At 45.0% G+C, this 12,245-nt stretch overlaps 1 protein-coding gene across 6 annotated transcripts in view; it reads left to right on the top strand.

The window, feature by feature from the left end:
• Positions 1–12,245, top strand: part of LOC118582695 (serine/threonine-protein phosphatase 4 regulatory subunit 1-like) — a 77,209-nt gene that overhangs the window by 56,425 nt on the left and 8,539 nt on the right. For 5 of the 6 annotated variants that reach the window (XM_036185745.1, XM_036185741.1, XM_036185744.1 and 2 more), the window contains 2 exons: positions 9,649–9,806; positions 11,455–11,882. In XM_036185745.1, coding sequence (XP_036041638.1) covers positions 9,649–9,806; positions 11,455–11,882 — 586 coding nt within the window. The remainder of the gene's footprint in view (positions 1–9,648; positions 9,807–11,454; positions 11,883–12,245) is intronic. The other variant, XM_036185743.1, reaches the window with a different exon arrangement.

Genomic DNA, 12,245 nt, shown 5'->3' with positions numbered 1-12,245 from the left:
GTACTAGCATGTGTCCACTGAGAAACTATTTAGGAAGCCATTGGCTGGCAGAGAGGGATGGTGTTGGTGGACAAGGATTAGGCTGGACAATCTGCATTCTGAACTCTCTTTGCAGCCTTGTGTGTGGATGTTGTGACATCTGTAGATACATAAGCACATGCCAACTCAGAAGGAGGATGCTCTGCAGGATATGGCCTGTCACGTGGATAACACACACATCTGTCTCTTCCTCAACTTCTATTCTCATTGGGAGTCCCAGTCAGTCAGTAATGATTCTCACGGCTTAGGTGCCTGCATGATTGGGACCATGAGCTAGCCTACTGTTCGCTGCATTTAGACAGTGCAGCTTTCCTGTGGGGACAAGGCTCAGTTCTTGGTTTGTCACATGGATAGGCACATTTCTTTGTTGATGTCTTTCCAGACACTTTGATCACTGTTAGTGACACCCTCCTCTCTGTGATCACAGGCTGTTGCATGTCCCATCTCCTTTCACTTAGCAGTTGAGTTATGAAGTCCCATTTACCTGTCCCTTGAAATGGGGAGCTTTGACCTAGGGTCACTGTGGCCTCATGGCATTAGCACCCAACACAAGGCCAAGCTCAGAGTCAGTGCTGAATAAATGTTAGTTGTCGGATGAATGGATTGGTAAAAACTGTGAGCGCTGTATCTTGTAATTATATCTCGACAGGATAAACAGGCCACTGGAGACCAATTATAATTCCTCTTGCTTGCAGGGAGGCCATTAGCATTCTGTGATGATAACTAATTGTCAGAAGCCTGTTTTTCTCTCAACACGTTTTCACAGTAAGGCTTTCTCAGTTTTTGTCGTCATCCTGATTTTGAGCTCTTTTTTATTTGTGCATTTATTTAAGAAGAATGCTATAGTGGGCTGTAAAGAATAGTTGGCTCCAAGCAACTCAGTGAAGACCGTCATTCCACACAAGTGCTTCCCGGGGCTTCTGGAATGTCATTTCTTGTCACTGTGTGCTGCCTTTTAATGATTCTGGATTTGTCTTATATGGTGTAGTAATAAGGTCATGTGGGTGTGGTGGACGGGGAGGAGTGGAAAGAGATACAGGGAGCTCTTTAGTTGCCCGTTGCCCTGGATACAGAGGTCTCACATCCTCATTTATTGTGGCTGTCACTGTACACTCTGCTAAGCATTACATCAGAAGCAGGTGTCCTTAGAGTTTGAAGACACAGGCCTTGTCCTGATTTGTGTTCTGGGCTTGGATTACCTTTCCCTCACCCCAATTAGGTTTCTTTGTGTTTCTTTCTTCCCCTCCCCTCTTCTCCTGTCTGTGTACAAATTCTCAACAGAATGATGGCTCTATTACCTACCCAGAATTCTTTACTGTACCATGGCAGTGCTGTGTCCCTGAGAGACAGAGCTTGGAGACAGAATGTCCATCCGTCCATCCATCCATCCGTCCTCCCTCCTTTGCGCTTTTTCTCCTGTTTACTTATATTTTGGGATATTCTTTCTAAAGGAGGTAGCTTTTTATTCTGTTTTAATTTCAAACTTGCAGAAGAGTTAGAAAATATAAACATGAGCTCCTGGGTGCCCTTGTCCCTGCTCCCTGGCAGCCTGTCACCTTCATTTATGCCATTCTTCCTTTTCTGTTTACACACATGTGCATGTAGAGCATGCACGTGTCTATATAGATTGTGTAAAGCATGTATGTGTGTGTGTGTGTCTGTATACACACATAGGCATACACTAGCCATTTGAGAATGAGTTGGAGACACGGTCATTTTATACTGAAACACTTCAGCGTGTTGTCCTAGCACAAGGAAAGTTTTGGAGAACCACAGTAGAAGGGTGGAAGTCGGAACAGTTAAGCGAGTACTAATGTCACCCACCTTCACATCACGTGTCTTTGTCAGTCTCTCCTGACCCTGAGTCGTCCTGTCTCTAGTCTCCTGATCTTAAGTCGTTCCTAAGTCTTTGAATTTTGTAACTTGGGAAGTCTTTGACACAGTCTAGACCAGTTTTTTTGTAGAATGTCTTCTGTCTTGGCATGCCTAGTGTCTCCTCCGTTTTGGTGGTAGCCTCTGTTTCTCTGATGGGAATGTTATAGACATAGTATGTTCTTGGTATGTCATGGCATGTCATGGCAGAAAGCTCAGGACCAGTTTTAGTGTAGTCAGAGATGGTGTCTGCCAAGTTCGCAGCTGCTGTGTCTTCTCAGAAGTAAGTAGAATGTGCAGTAGGCCTCATTTTCAGACTTACACCTTGGCCTTTGCACCTAACTGACCCCCCATTGTGAAGTGGCCCTTCGGAGAAGTTTTGTTTAAGATCAGGATCCTTTTCTCCTCTTCAATTCTTGTTCGCATGCCCAGTCAACCTGTGGCTCTAGAAATTCAGTTCGGATGAGGGGTTCATTTTTGTTTTTCTTTTATGTTTAAGAAAACTTACTTTCTTCATCTGAACTACGAGATTTAGTAGGATAGAGTTGTTGGCAGTAGTCCCTTGTCTTTTCACTGTCTGACAGAGCTGTAGTGTTTCCTTTCATTCATGGTTATCAGCTCTTAGCATTTCAACCCAGTTTTTAACCTTAAACTTTCTCCACTGCTTATTTGCCTGTGGCTTTCTCCTTTGTTCTTCTGCCTTCTGCTTCCTGAACTAGCTTTGTAGACCAGGCTGGCCTTGAACTCACAGAGATCCACCTGCCTCTGCCTCCCGAGTACTGGGATTACAGGCATGCGCCACCACTGCCTGGCCGCCTTCTGCTTCCTAGAGTTCAGCTGACTTGCTTTGCCAAAGGAAACAGTGGTTTTAAGCCTGTCTTTTCTGCTGTATTTAAAGAGGCAGGTTTAATGTTTACACCCTTCCGATTTACTAACTTTCATCATCAAGCAGAATTATTTATGTTTAAACGTTTTTCTTTTCATGGGCACAAGATTGGGTCTCTTGTGTCCAGTCCCATAGTTTATGCCTTTTAATTGGCATACTTAATCCATTTTGCTTGATATTGTTGTTGACATGTTTGGATTTATTGCCACCCTTTTGCTGTTTGTTTTCTCTTTTTCTTATCAGTTTTCGTTCCTCTGTTAATTCTTCTTTGTGTGTTGGGGTAACTGAATACTTTGTAGGATTCCATTCTTATTTCTTTATCAGCACAGTCTCTGTCACTCACTCTCACCTTCTGTGCATTGCTTTCATATGTTACATTATGAACCAGAAATTGCTAAGAGAAAGATAATAGCATTTTATATGCTCAGTTTTGCCATTTTGGGTGACTGCTTTTCCTGTCATTTGTCTTCCATGTGAAGAAACTTGCTTCAAGGCTCCGAGTGGTTCTGGTCTTAAAAGAGTCTTTACTTTTCTCAATTTTTATACTAGTTTTGCTGGGTATAGAATCCTGGGTCTCCAGCTTTGTATTTCCTTGTAGCGTGTTAAAGCTGCCATCGGCTTTCCTGTTTCTCTCTGACAGTATCTATCTTCAGCTTTTATAGACACAGTAGCTCCCCCAAGCTTTTATAGATACAGTATCTATCTTCAGCTTTTATAGACACAGTAGCTCCCCCAAGCTTTTATAGATACAGTATCTATCTTCAGCTTTTATAGATACAGTATCTCCCTCAAGCTTTTATAGATAAAGTATCCCCCCCAGCATTCATAGATACAGTATCTCCTCCAAGCTTTTATAGATACAGTATCCCCCCCCAAGCATTTATAGATACAGTATCCCCCCCCAAGCATTTATAGATACAGTATCTCCCCCAAGCTTTTATAGATACAGTATCCCCCCCAAGCATTTATAGATACAGTATCCCCCCCAAGCATTTATAGATACAGTATCCCCCCAAGCATTTATAGATACAGTATCTCCCCCCCAAGCATTTATAGATACAGTATCCCCCCAAGCTTTTATAGATGCAGTATCTCCCCCAAGCTTTTATAGATACAGTATCTCCCCCAAGCTTTTTTAGATACAGTATCTCTCCCAAGCATTTATAGATACAGTATCTCCCCCAAGCTTTTTTAGATACAGTATCTCTCCCAAGCATTTATAGATACAGTATCTCCCCCAAGCTTTTTTAGATACAGTATCTCCCCCAAGCTTTTATAGATACAGTATCCCCCCAAGCTTTTTTAGATACAGTATCTCTCCCAAGCATTTATAGATACAGTATCTCCCCCAAGCTTTTTAGATACAGTATCTCCCCCAAGCTTTTTTAGGTACAGTATCTCCCGCAAGCTTTTTAGATACAGTATCTCACCCAAGCTTTTATAGATACACTATCTTCCCCAAGTATTTATAGATACAGTATCTTTCCCCCAAGCATTTATAGATACAGTATTCCCCCCAAGCTTTTTTAGATACAGTATCTACCCCCAAGCTTTTATAGATGCAGTATCTCCCCCAAGCTTTTTAGATACAGTATCTTCCCCAAGTTTTTTTTCTCTCTCCTCTTTTCTCTTTGGGTTCTAACAATGTTTATCCTACTCTGTATTTGTTGAACAACCTAGATTTTACAGGGTTTAGGAAGTTTGGTGTTGTGTTCCTTCATACACTCCTTACTTTGCAGTGCAGCATCCTTTTAGTTTTTTGAGGTAATTTCACTGTGTAGGCCTGGCTGGCCTTGAACCCAATGTACTTCATAATCCTCTTGTTTCAGATTCTTGAGTGCAAAATTGAAGGCCTGTGCCAGCATTCCTGCCAGGCCTTCATCTTTTAAGGCAGATAGACATGCAGCCTCTGCCTTTTGGTTGTTGCTCACTGCCTTCAGATAACTGGTGCTTCAGTTCCACAGCTGTTACCTGTACAATAGTTCATCCAGAAAAGCTCATGGAAGGTTGCAGGCTCACTGCTGTAACAATGCCTGATAGAAGTGACTCACAAGGAGGAAATATTTATTTGTTTTATTATTTTTGCAATTTCAGAGATTGGCATCTGTCATGTTGGGGAAGATGAGGCAGAATGAATGACATCAAGGACAGGGAGCAGAATGGAGCAGGAATGGGAGAGACCAGGGCCAGATCCAGTCCCCAAATGCTCCCATGGCCTTCTTCATACCCTAAGGCCCCCCCCCCATTTGTAGTAGGAATCTTAACAGGTATTATTAATAAGAACAAACCCAAGACAGGTATTGGGGGTGAATGCTGGAAGATCAGAGACACAGAACAAGCCACAGCCACCTCACCTTGCCAGTTTCTCAGCTGATCCTGTTTCCTCAGACTGGAAGCCTCTCAGTCCTCATTCAGAATGAATCTCACTCAGCTGAACTGCTGCTAGAAGCCTAAAAGCTTAACCAGCCAAATGTGTCTAGTTTCTGGTCCTCATGCCTTATATATCTTTCTGTTTTCTACCATCACTCCCTGGGATTAAAGGCATGAGTCACCATGCTTGGCTGTATCCTTGAACAGATGGATCTCTGCCTCTGGAATGCTAGGATTAAAGGTGTGTACTACCACTGCCTGTCCTCTATGTTTAATAATGTAGCTGTTCTGTCTCTGACCCCAGATAAGTTTATTAGAGTGCACAATATTTTGGGGAACACAATACCACCACACCCATTAGTGGGTTAAAACACTCTTGGGCCAGGGCTGCTTCCTAGAGATGCCTTCACAGGCACATCCAGAGTTGATACCTTCCCTAACTTGCTGTTTCTCAGTCACATTCAAGGGCACCTGTTGCAAAGCTATTCTGTTACTATGTGGTTATATTCTGTAGTTTCTGTTTCTTTGATGAGAGTCTTGATCTGCTCATTCATTGTAACTATCTTTTCTTTGTAGTTCTCAAGCATATTTATAATGGCTGCCTTAAATTCTTTTTTAAGTCTATAAATTCTAACTTCTGGATACTAACTGATTTTTTTTTAAGCCATGGATCACACTTTCTAGTCTCTTGATTTATTTATTTATTTATCTATCTATTTATTTATTTATTTTGTTTTCCGAGACAGGGTTTCTCTGTGTAGCTTTGCGCCTTTTCCTGGCACTCACTTGGTAGCCCAGGCTGGCCTCGAACTCACAGAGATCCACCTGGCTCTGCCTCCCAAGTGCTGGAATTAAAGGCATGCGCTACCACCGCCAGCTGCTTATTTATTTTTTTAATGGTGCTACATTCATGCCTGTGCAGGTTTTGTTGTTGTTTTGTGTTGTAGCTTGTTGATAAAATAGAAACTAGATTCTCTTATTTTCCTCTGAAGAGTGTTGCCTTGGCTGTGTTACTTCAGATCCTGCTTTCTAGGTCATGTGACCCTCACCATGCCCCCTTGTATGTGCCCAGTTCAGAGATTGTCCAGTGAGTCAGATAGAATAGAATCATGATGGTCTCTCCTTTCTTTGGCTTCGCCTCCTCCCTAAGTACTCTGTACTCTTTCCAGCTTTCCTGGAAGGCTCAAACCTGAGTTCTCAAACCAGTAACCCTCTAATGTTTGCTTGGGGTCTCATTTTCTGCTCAGGGATGGAGAGCATGAAGCATGTCCACCCACAGCTGTGTGGAGCAATGTTGCCTGTGTGTCCTATGGCTCTGTCTCACTTCAAGGCAGTTCATTTGTGTTTAAACCACTTGACATGTTTCTGTACTGGTCACCTTATCTGAAAAGTAGGACAGAGACCCTTCTGAAGGTAAAACAAGCCAGTGAAGACCAGCAGTGGGTACATGGTAGGGGTTGGGCAGTTGCTCATGGGGCGGCAGGAGAGCTCATATCTGGGTAAAGTTAGAGGCATATTTGGCCTCTGTTGATCATCTGACTTGATAGAACTCCAAAGGTGTCCTGTATTTTCCTTCCTGGCTATTTGAGAACTATTTTGGTTTTTCGAGACAGGGTTTCTCTTTATTCTTGGCTGTCCTAGAACTTACTCTGTAGACAAGACTGGCCTGGAACTCACAGAGATCTGCCTGCCTCTGCCTCCTGAGTGCTGGGATTAAAGGCTTGCACCACCACCGCCCAGCTGAGAACTATTTTGAATGCATGTCTTTGTGTCACATGTGATGGAGATGTTTGGGTATGTCAGCCCATCCTGCTTGTCTTGTTGCTTACAGATAATCTGCAGAATGGCATCCATGCTGACTAAGAGCGCAGTTAAGTACCTGCTGCTGCCTCGATTCTGTGAACTGTGTAGTGATGGGAAACTCTTCCAAGTTCGGAAGGTGGGAACATAAGAGATCAGAATCTCTGTTTAAGTTGAAAACTCCAAGTCTGACCCTCTAGAGTTTCTGTCTACTTGTTTAGTAAACACTCTGGGAGGGGATTCCATGGCTGGCGAGATAGCAATATACAGATTCACAGGGTCGTTGGTCCCTGAGATGATTTGCTCCAGAGCCCCGTCGTCTTCACTCTACCTTCCACCCCACTCCAGGTTTCCCTTTGGGTTGCTCAGAGTTTGGCTGTCACAGCCTCGTTTAGAGATAGTGATGCCCAGCCTCTTCCTTGCTTTTCAGGCCCCCATGCCACATGTGGTCAGGACTGGGGATCTCGTTCACTCTGCAGGGAAGCAAACAGGCTCTTCTCTACCACTACCAAATGCATTATGCATCAAGATCAATTAGGAGCCAGTAAGCCAAAGAAGTGGGCACCCTCCTGTAAATCCCTGTTTTCAATGCAGCAGGCACCTTGCATGGTGCTGTGTGGGCGATGGGTCTGGTACAGGCTTGTTAGCTGTCTGACTAGGGATAATTGCTCTCAGAGTTCCTGCTTGTTAGGTTGTACAATTTGTTAAGACAAAAAGAAAGACAAAGAAATGATGCCTTTGTCTTTCATAGGCCTGTGTCATGCATTTTGGTGATATTTGTCATGCTGTTGGACAAGAAGCCACTGAGAAATTTTTGGTATGTGCAGTTTTGCCAATCGTAATTGGTACCATACTTCTTGGTGTAGTTTGCAAGTCTGGTTGGCAAGTGAGTGGTCACAAAGAGCCCAGACTCTGTGCCTTGTGTCCTTCATGCTGCCCCCACTCCTGGTCACATTGTCCTGTGTCTCTTCTGTCTGCACTCTGTATCGCCTCCCCACCACCCCTTCTGGAGCTGTTCTGTGCCCTTGAGCCTGCAAATACTAGGCATCTTTTTCTTAATTGGTAGGTTAAAATCCAGAGCCTTGTCACCATTCATGTCCCATCACAAGTATCTCTTCTACTATACCTACAGTCACCCCACATCTGTGCCACTGTGCTGGTTTGTGTGGGTTCAGCTCTGGCCACGTACCTCAGCGGGGAGGCCTGTATTTTTGTGCATTGAGACCACCACATGCTGCTGGTTCAGCTGGAGTGCATTACACCCTTCTTTCCTTGCTCAGACTCACCTGCCCACATGCTATAGAATGTTTCTTTTTTCTTTTCACCCCCTGTAGCCTTTTGTTTATAGAGGACCTTGTGAGGGTTTCAGGGATGGGGATCTTGAGGGCAGAGATTCTACTGTTCATCTGTGCCCCGGCAGCTGCTGGGCACTGAGACTGCATCTTTCTCTTTATTTAATGCACTAGCTCTGTGGTTGGAATTTAACCTCAAAGAGGATCATCTCTAAATTGATTTTTTGTTTTGTTTTGTTTTGTTTTTTGTTTTTTGTTTTTTTCGAGACAGGGTTTCTCTGTGTAGCTTTTAAAGCCTATCCTGGAACTCACTCTGTAGACCAGGCTGGCCTCCAACTCACAGAGATCCACCTGCCTCTGCCTCCCAAGTGCTGGGATTAAAGGCATGCTCCCCCACCACCCAGCTTTCTAAATAGATTTTTAAATTTCAGTTCAGAAACACATTTTGTTTCATTTAAAGTGTAAGCCACATCAAAGCCATTGTAACTAACCCAAGACAATTTATCCTGAGCTTCTGCTCTGAAGGCATCAAGACCATTAGCAACTTGTTGATGTCTCTGGTGAGGGTGGCAGTGGCCAGCACAGCTACCTTTCTGTTCTGTAGGTCACTCCTCTCTGCTTATCATGCTCCCGTTTGCGAAACATTTTAAGCTAAGTGTTTTACATTAGGATATTAAAATCAAAGCCCTTTAAAAGATAAAATTTAAAAGATATAATGGCCACCTTCATATAGACATAAATGGACACATGTAAAAAATTATATTTAACTCATTTGCTAATAAACCAGAAAAATATAGCAGCCAAGCTCAGTGGAGAGCCCTACAGCACACATTCCCAGTCTGAGCACAGAACTCAAATGATTTCCAGAGGAGCACACATGGATCATCTGCCTTCCTCTAGACATAGTTTGCATGTCTGTGGGCAGAAATGATATACAGTCTAAAACATTCTGTGTAGCCCAGGCTAGCTCAGACTTGCAGTCCTTCCATCTCAGCCTTCTGAGTGCTGGGATCCCAGGTGTGACCCCATGCCTACTCTCAACCACACAGACTGTCAGTACCCCAGTCAAAGACAGTGCTGGTGGCTGGGCAAGCCTGCTGCTTACTGATCCTCTGACTTTTTAGCTGTCTTTGTTGGTTTCTCCATTATCTTCTTAAATTTAACCAAATCAATTGTTAAAGTTAGGTGGTGAAAGAGCTATGCTTTCTTTTCTTATTTCCTATTTCTTTTATATGATACCTTTAGAGAATGTGTTTTGCTATTATTTTTTATTATTGTTTTGTTATGCCCCTGTGGCTCCACCTTTATAGGCTACTGGGACAGGTGCTGAACATCCACAGGGCATTCAGATTTGAGTGGCTCCATAATTTTGTTCCTTTGTTTTGGTAGATAACAACGTTTTTTGAGCTATGCTCCGATAACATGTGGGGGATGCGGAAAGCATGCTCTGAATGCTTCATGCTGTGCCCTACAACACCGCCCCTGAGGTCCACAGGCCCAGCTCTCGCCTTCTCTTCATCAAACTCATTGGTGATCCCTGTCGATAGGTGAGTGCTTACACAACTAGCAGCTACATTGGCCTCTGTGGTATCAATCTCTCCAGCTGTCAAGCTGTCTCCGGCTTCCATCTTGGTTTCTAGCTCATATATATCTTTTTTCCCTTTCAGTCACTGATGGGTGTAGTCAGAGCTACGTTAGGGTAACTGAAATCTCAACACCTTTGGGGTCAATGCTTAGAAAAGTGCACATTGTAGTAGCCAGAACTGAGAAGAAAAATGTTTAAGTGCTTTACCTTTCTCCTACACTGTCACAGGCAGGTTGGACGCTGTCAGTTAGGTCTTCCTCCAGACCCCATGAAGTCTACTGTCATGCGGAGTTCACAGACTGGAAGCATGAAGACTACATTGTAGTGTTCGATGTACCTGTTTTCTGTTGACAGTGCTTTGCTTGGCTTTTAGGGATGGTTGGAAAGTAGCAGACCTGAGATCAGCCTTCTCTGTCCCTGCCTGGTGTCTGATCTGGTACCTGCTGCAGGTCAACACTGTGTGCTCTGGTTCTAGGTGCGCCAAGCTGTCTTCCAGTCACTTGGCCCCTTTATCTCCACATTTGCAAGACCGTCCAGGGCTGCCAGCCTATGTGTTCAGGAGGGCGGCACCCTGAGCATCAGGCCACCGAGCCAAGAGGGGGAGTCTGCCTTTGCCTCGGGGAGGCCCGGCATTTGTAGTGCTTGCTCCTCAGCAGGGTAAGCTCCAGCCAGGATGCTTGGCACAGCCCACCCCCCTTTCACCTCAAGCATCTACCTAGAATTCTAGCAATTATCTCATCTCCAGTTTTAGTAATAGTGACCTTCTGGGCAAGATGGAATATTAGAGCTTTAATTATGTAAAGAAGCAAAAAGTAATTGCAATAACGATTTTGAAACATGACTGCCGGGTTATAAATAATGAAGCTACCATGTCTCCTCAGTTTAGATAAAATATTCATTGAGGGTGGTGATTAAATAACCTGTAAAGAAAATTGTCTCTTTCTCCTTGATTAATGAAGTTCTTTGGAGAATTTACACAGAGAAAAAGGTGAAGTCTCCCCAGATGTACATTGTGACATGGGACATTCTGTGTGTACAGAGGCCCCATCCCTGTGTGCTGCGTTGACTCTCAGTGTCTTTCTAGTGTGGTGGCAGCCTTGGGCTTGTCTTTCTTGCTCTCTGAGGAAGGTGGGTATGTTTCTGAGCATCCCTCTGCAGTGAGTGCTCTATCGGAGTGTGAGGTAGGATTGTGTGGGCGGTGGCACCTTTAATACAGATCCTCCTCAGCCTCATCTATCCTCCATTAGCACTCACTGTGCTTCCACAGTGCCCTGCCCTGGGACCAGGTCTTCCTCATCAAGGCTTTCCAAGAGGCTGGCACACAAGACAGCTCTTCCTAGTTTCTGAGTCTTTTGTCCCAAAGCCTGCCCCCTGCTGGGGTGCTGATAAACATGTGGTGGATGCTGGCTGAACTTCTTGGGGTATTTTCAGTGCACCCCATCCTCCCAGAGGGCAAAGCGGTGCTAAGTGAGGCTGTGAGGTTGCAGTCTTCCGACACAATGTGGTAGGTATGCAGTCAGAAAAGAGTAGGACTGAGGAGGGTGGAGGCGTCTGCTTCCAGTTCCTTCTGTCCACTCCATAGTGAGAGCTTGCTTCCTCCCTCCCTCCAGTTCTAAAACACCTGTGCACATGGAGCCAGATCTCATTCCAGAAGGGACCTCAGCAGAGACCAGTCATCTGCATGGCAGCACTTCTTCCACAGACACTAGAGGAAAGCAGCCAGGGAGGCTGTCTTCCACCAGAGCTGAAATGCCTGCAGTTTCCCCAGAGCTCCCAGGTGTCAGTGGCTGCCTCAGCAACAGTTGCCCTGAAGCAGGTCCAGGGACTTCTGAGGACATGTTCAGCACTTTCCTGTATTGGCGAACTCCTCTGCCTGACGTGAGCAAAGATGTGGAGGTACTTCTGAGTGTGGCTGGGCCACTGGAAGAGAGCCACAGTGGACCTGAGGCTGTGTGTGACAGCTGTGTGGCCAGGAGTGAGATCCAGAAAGTCCTGCAGACTCTGCAGGGGCATCTGCTGCAGGACCCAGACATTCAAGGTGAAGGCAGGATGTCTGTGTATTGTGAATGGCACAGGACTGCTTCCTCCCCTGCACCCACCCCAGGCTCCTGTGCTGCCGTGTAATCACTTACACTGTCCCCACAGTTGGGGTTGTGTCTAGTACAGTCTGGTATCTCCAGGCAGGACATGTGTGAAGAGGGTTTCCAGACCACATGTGCACAGCTTGGAGGAGCCCTGACAGGACAGGGGACACTGCTTGGGCACATCTGTGGTGATGGAAGGTCCAGGGACAGTGACATCATTTCCCACATTATGTGCCCTCTCCGGCCACAAACAGCTCAGGGTGGCCCTCCTTTTGGAACCCATTAACTCAGGCCTTCACTAAATCCTAAGGTTTCTG

The sequence above is a fragment of the Onychomys torridus genome, chromosome 4 (assembly GCF_903995425.1).
Source record: "Onychomys torridus chromosome 4, mOncTor1.1, whole genome shotgun sequence".
NCBI classification, from domain to species: domain Eukaryota; kingdom Metazoa; phylum Chordata; class Mammalia; order Rodentia; family Cricetidae; genus Onychomys; species Onychomys torridus.
This window is presented reverse-complemented; position numbering and strand designations above follow the sequence as displayed.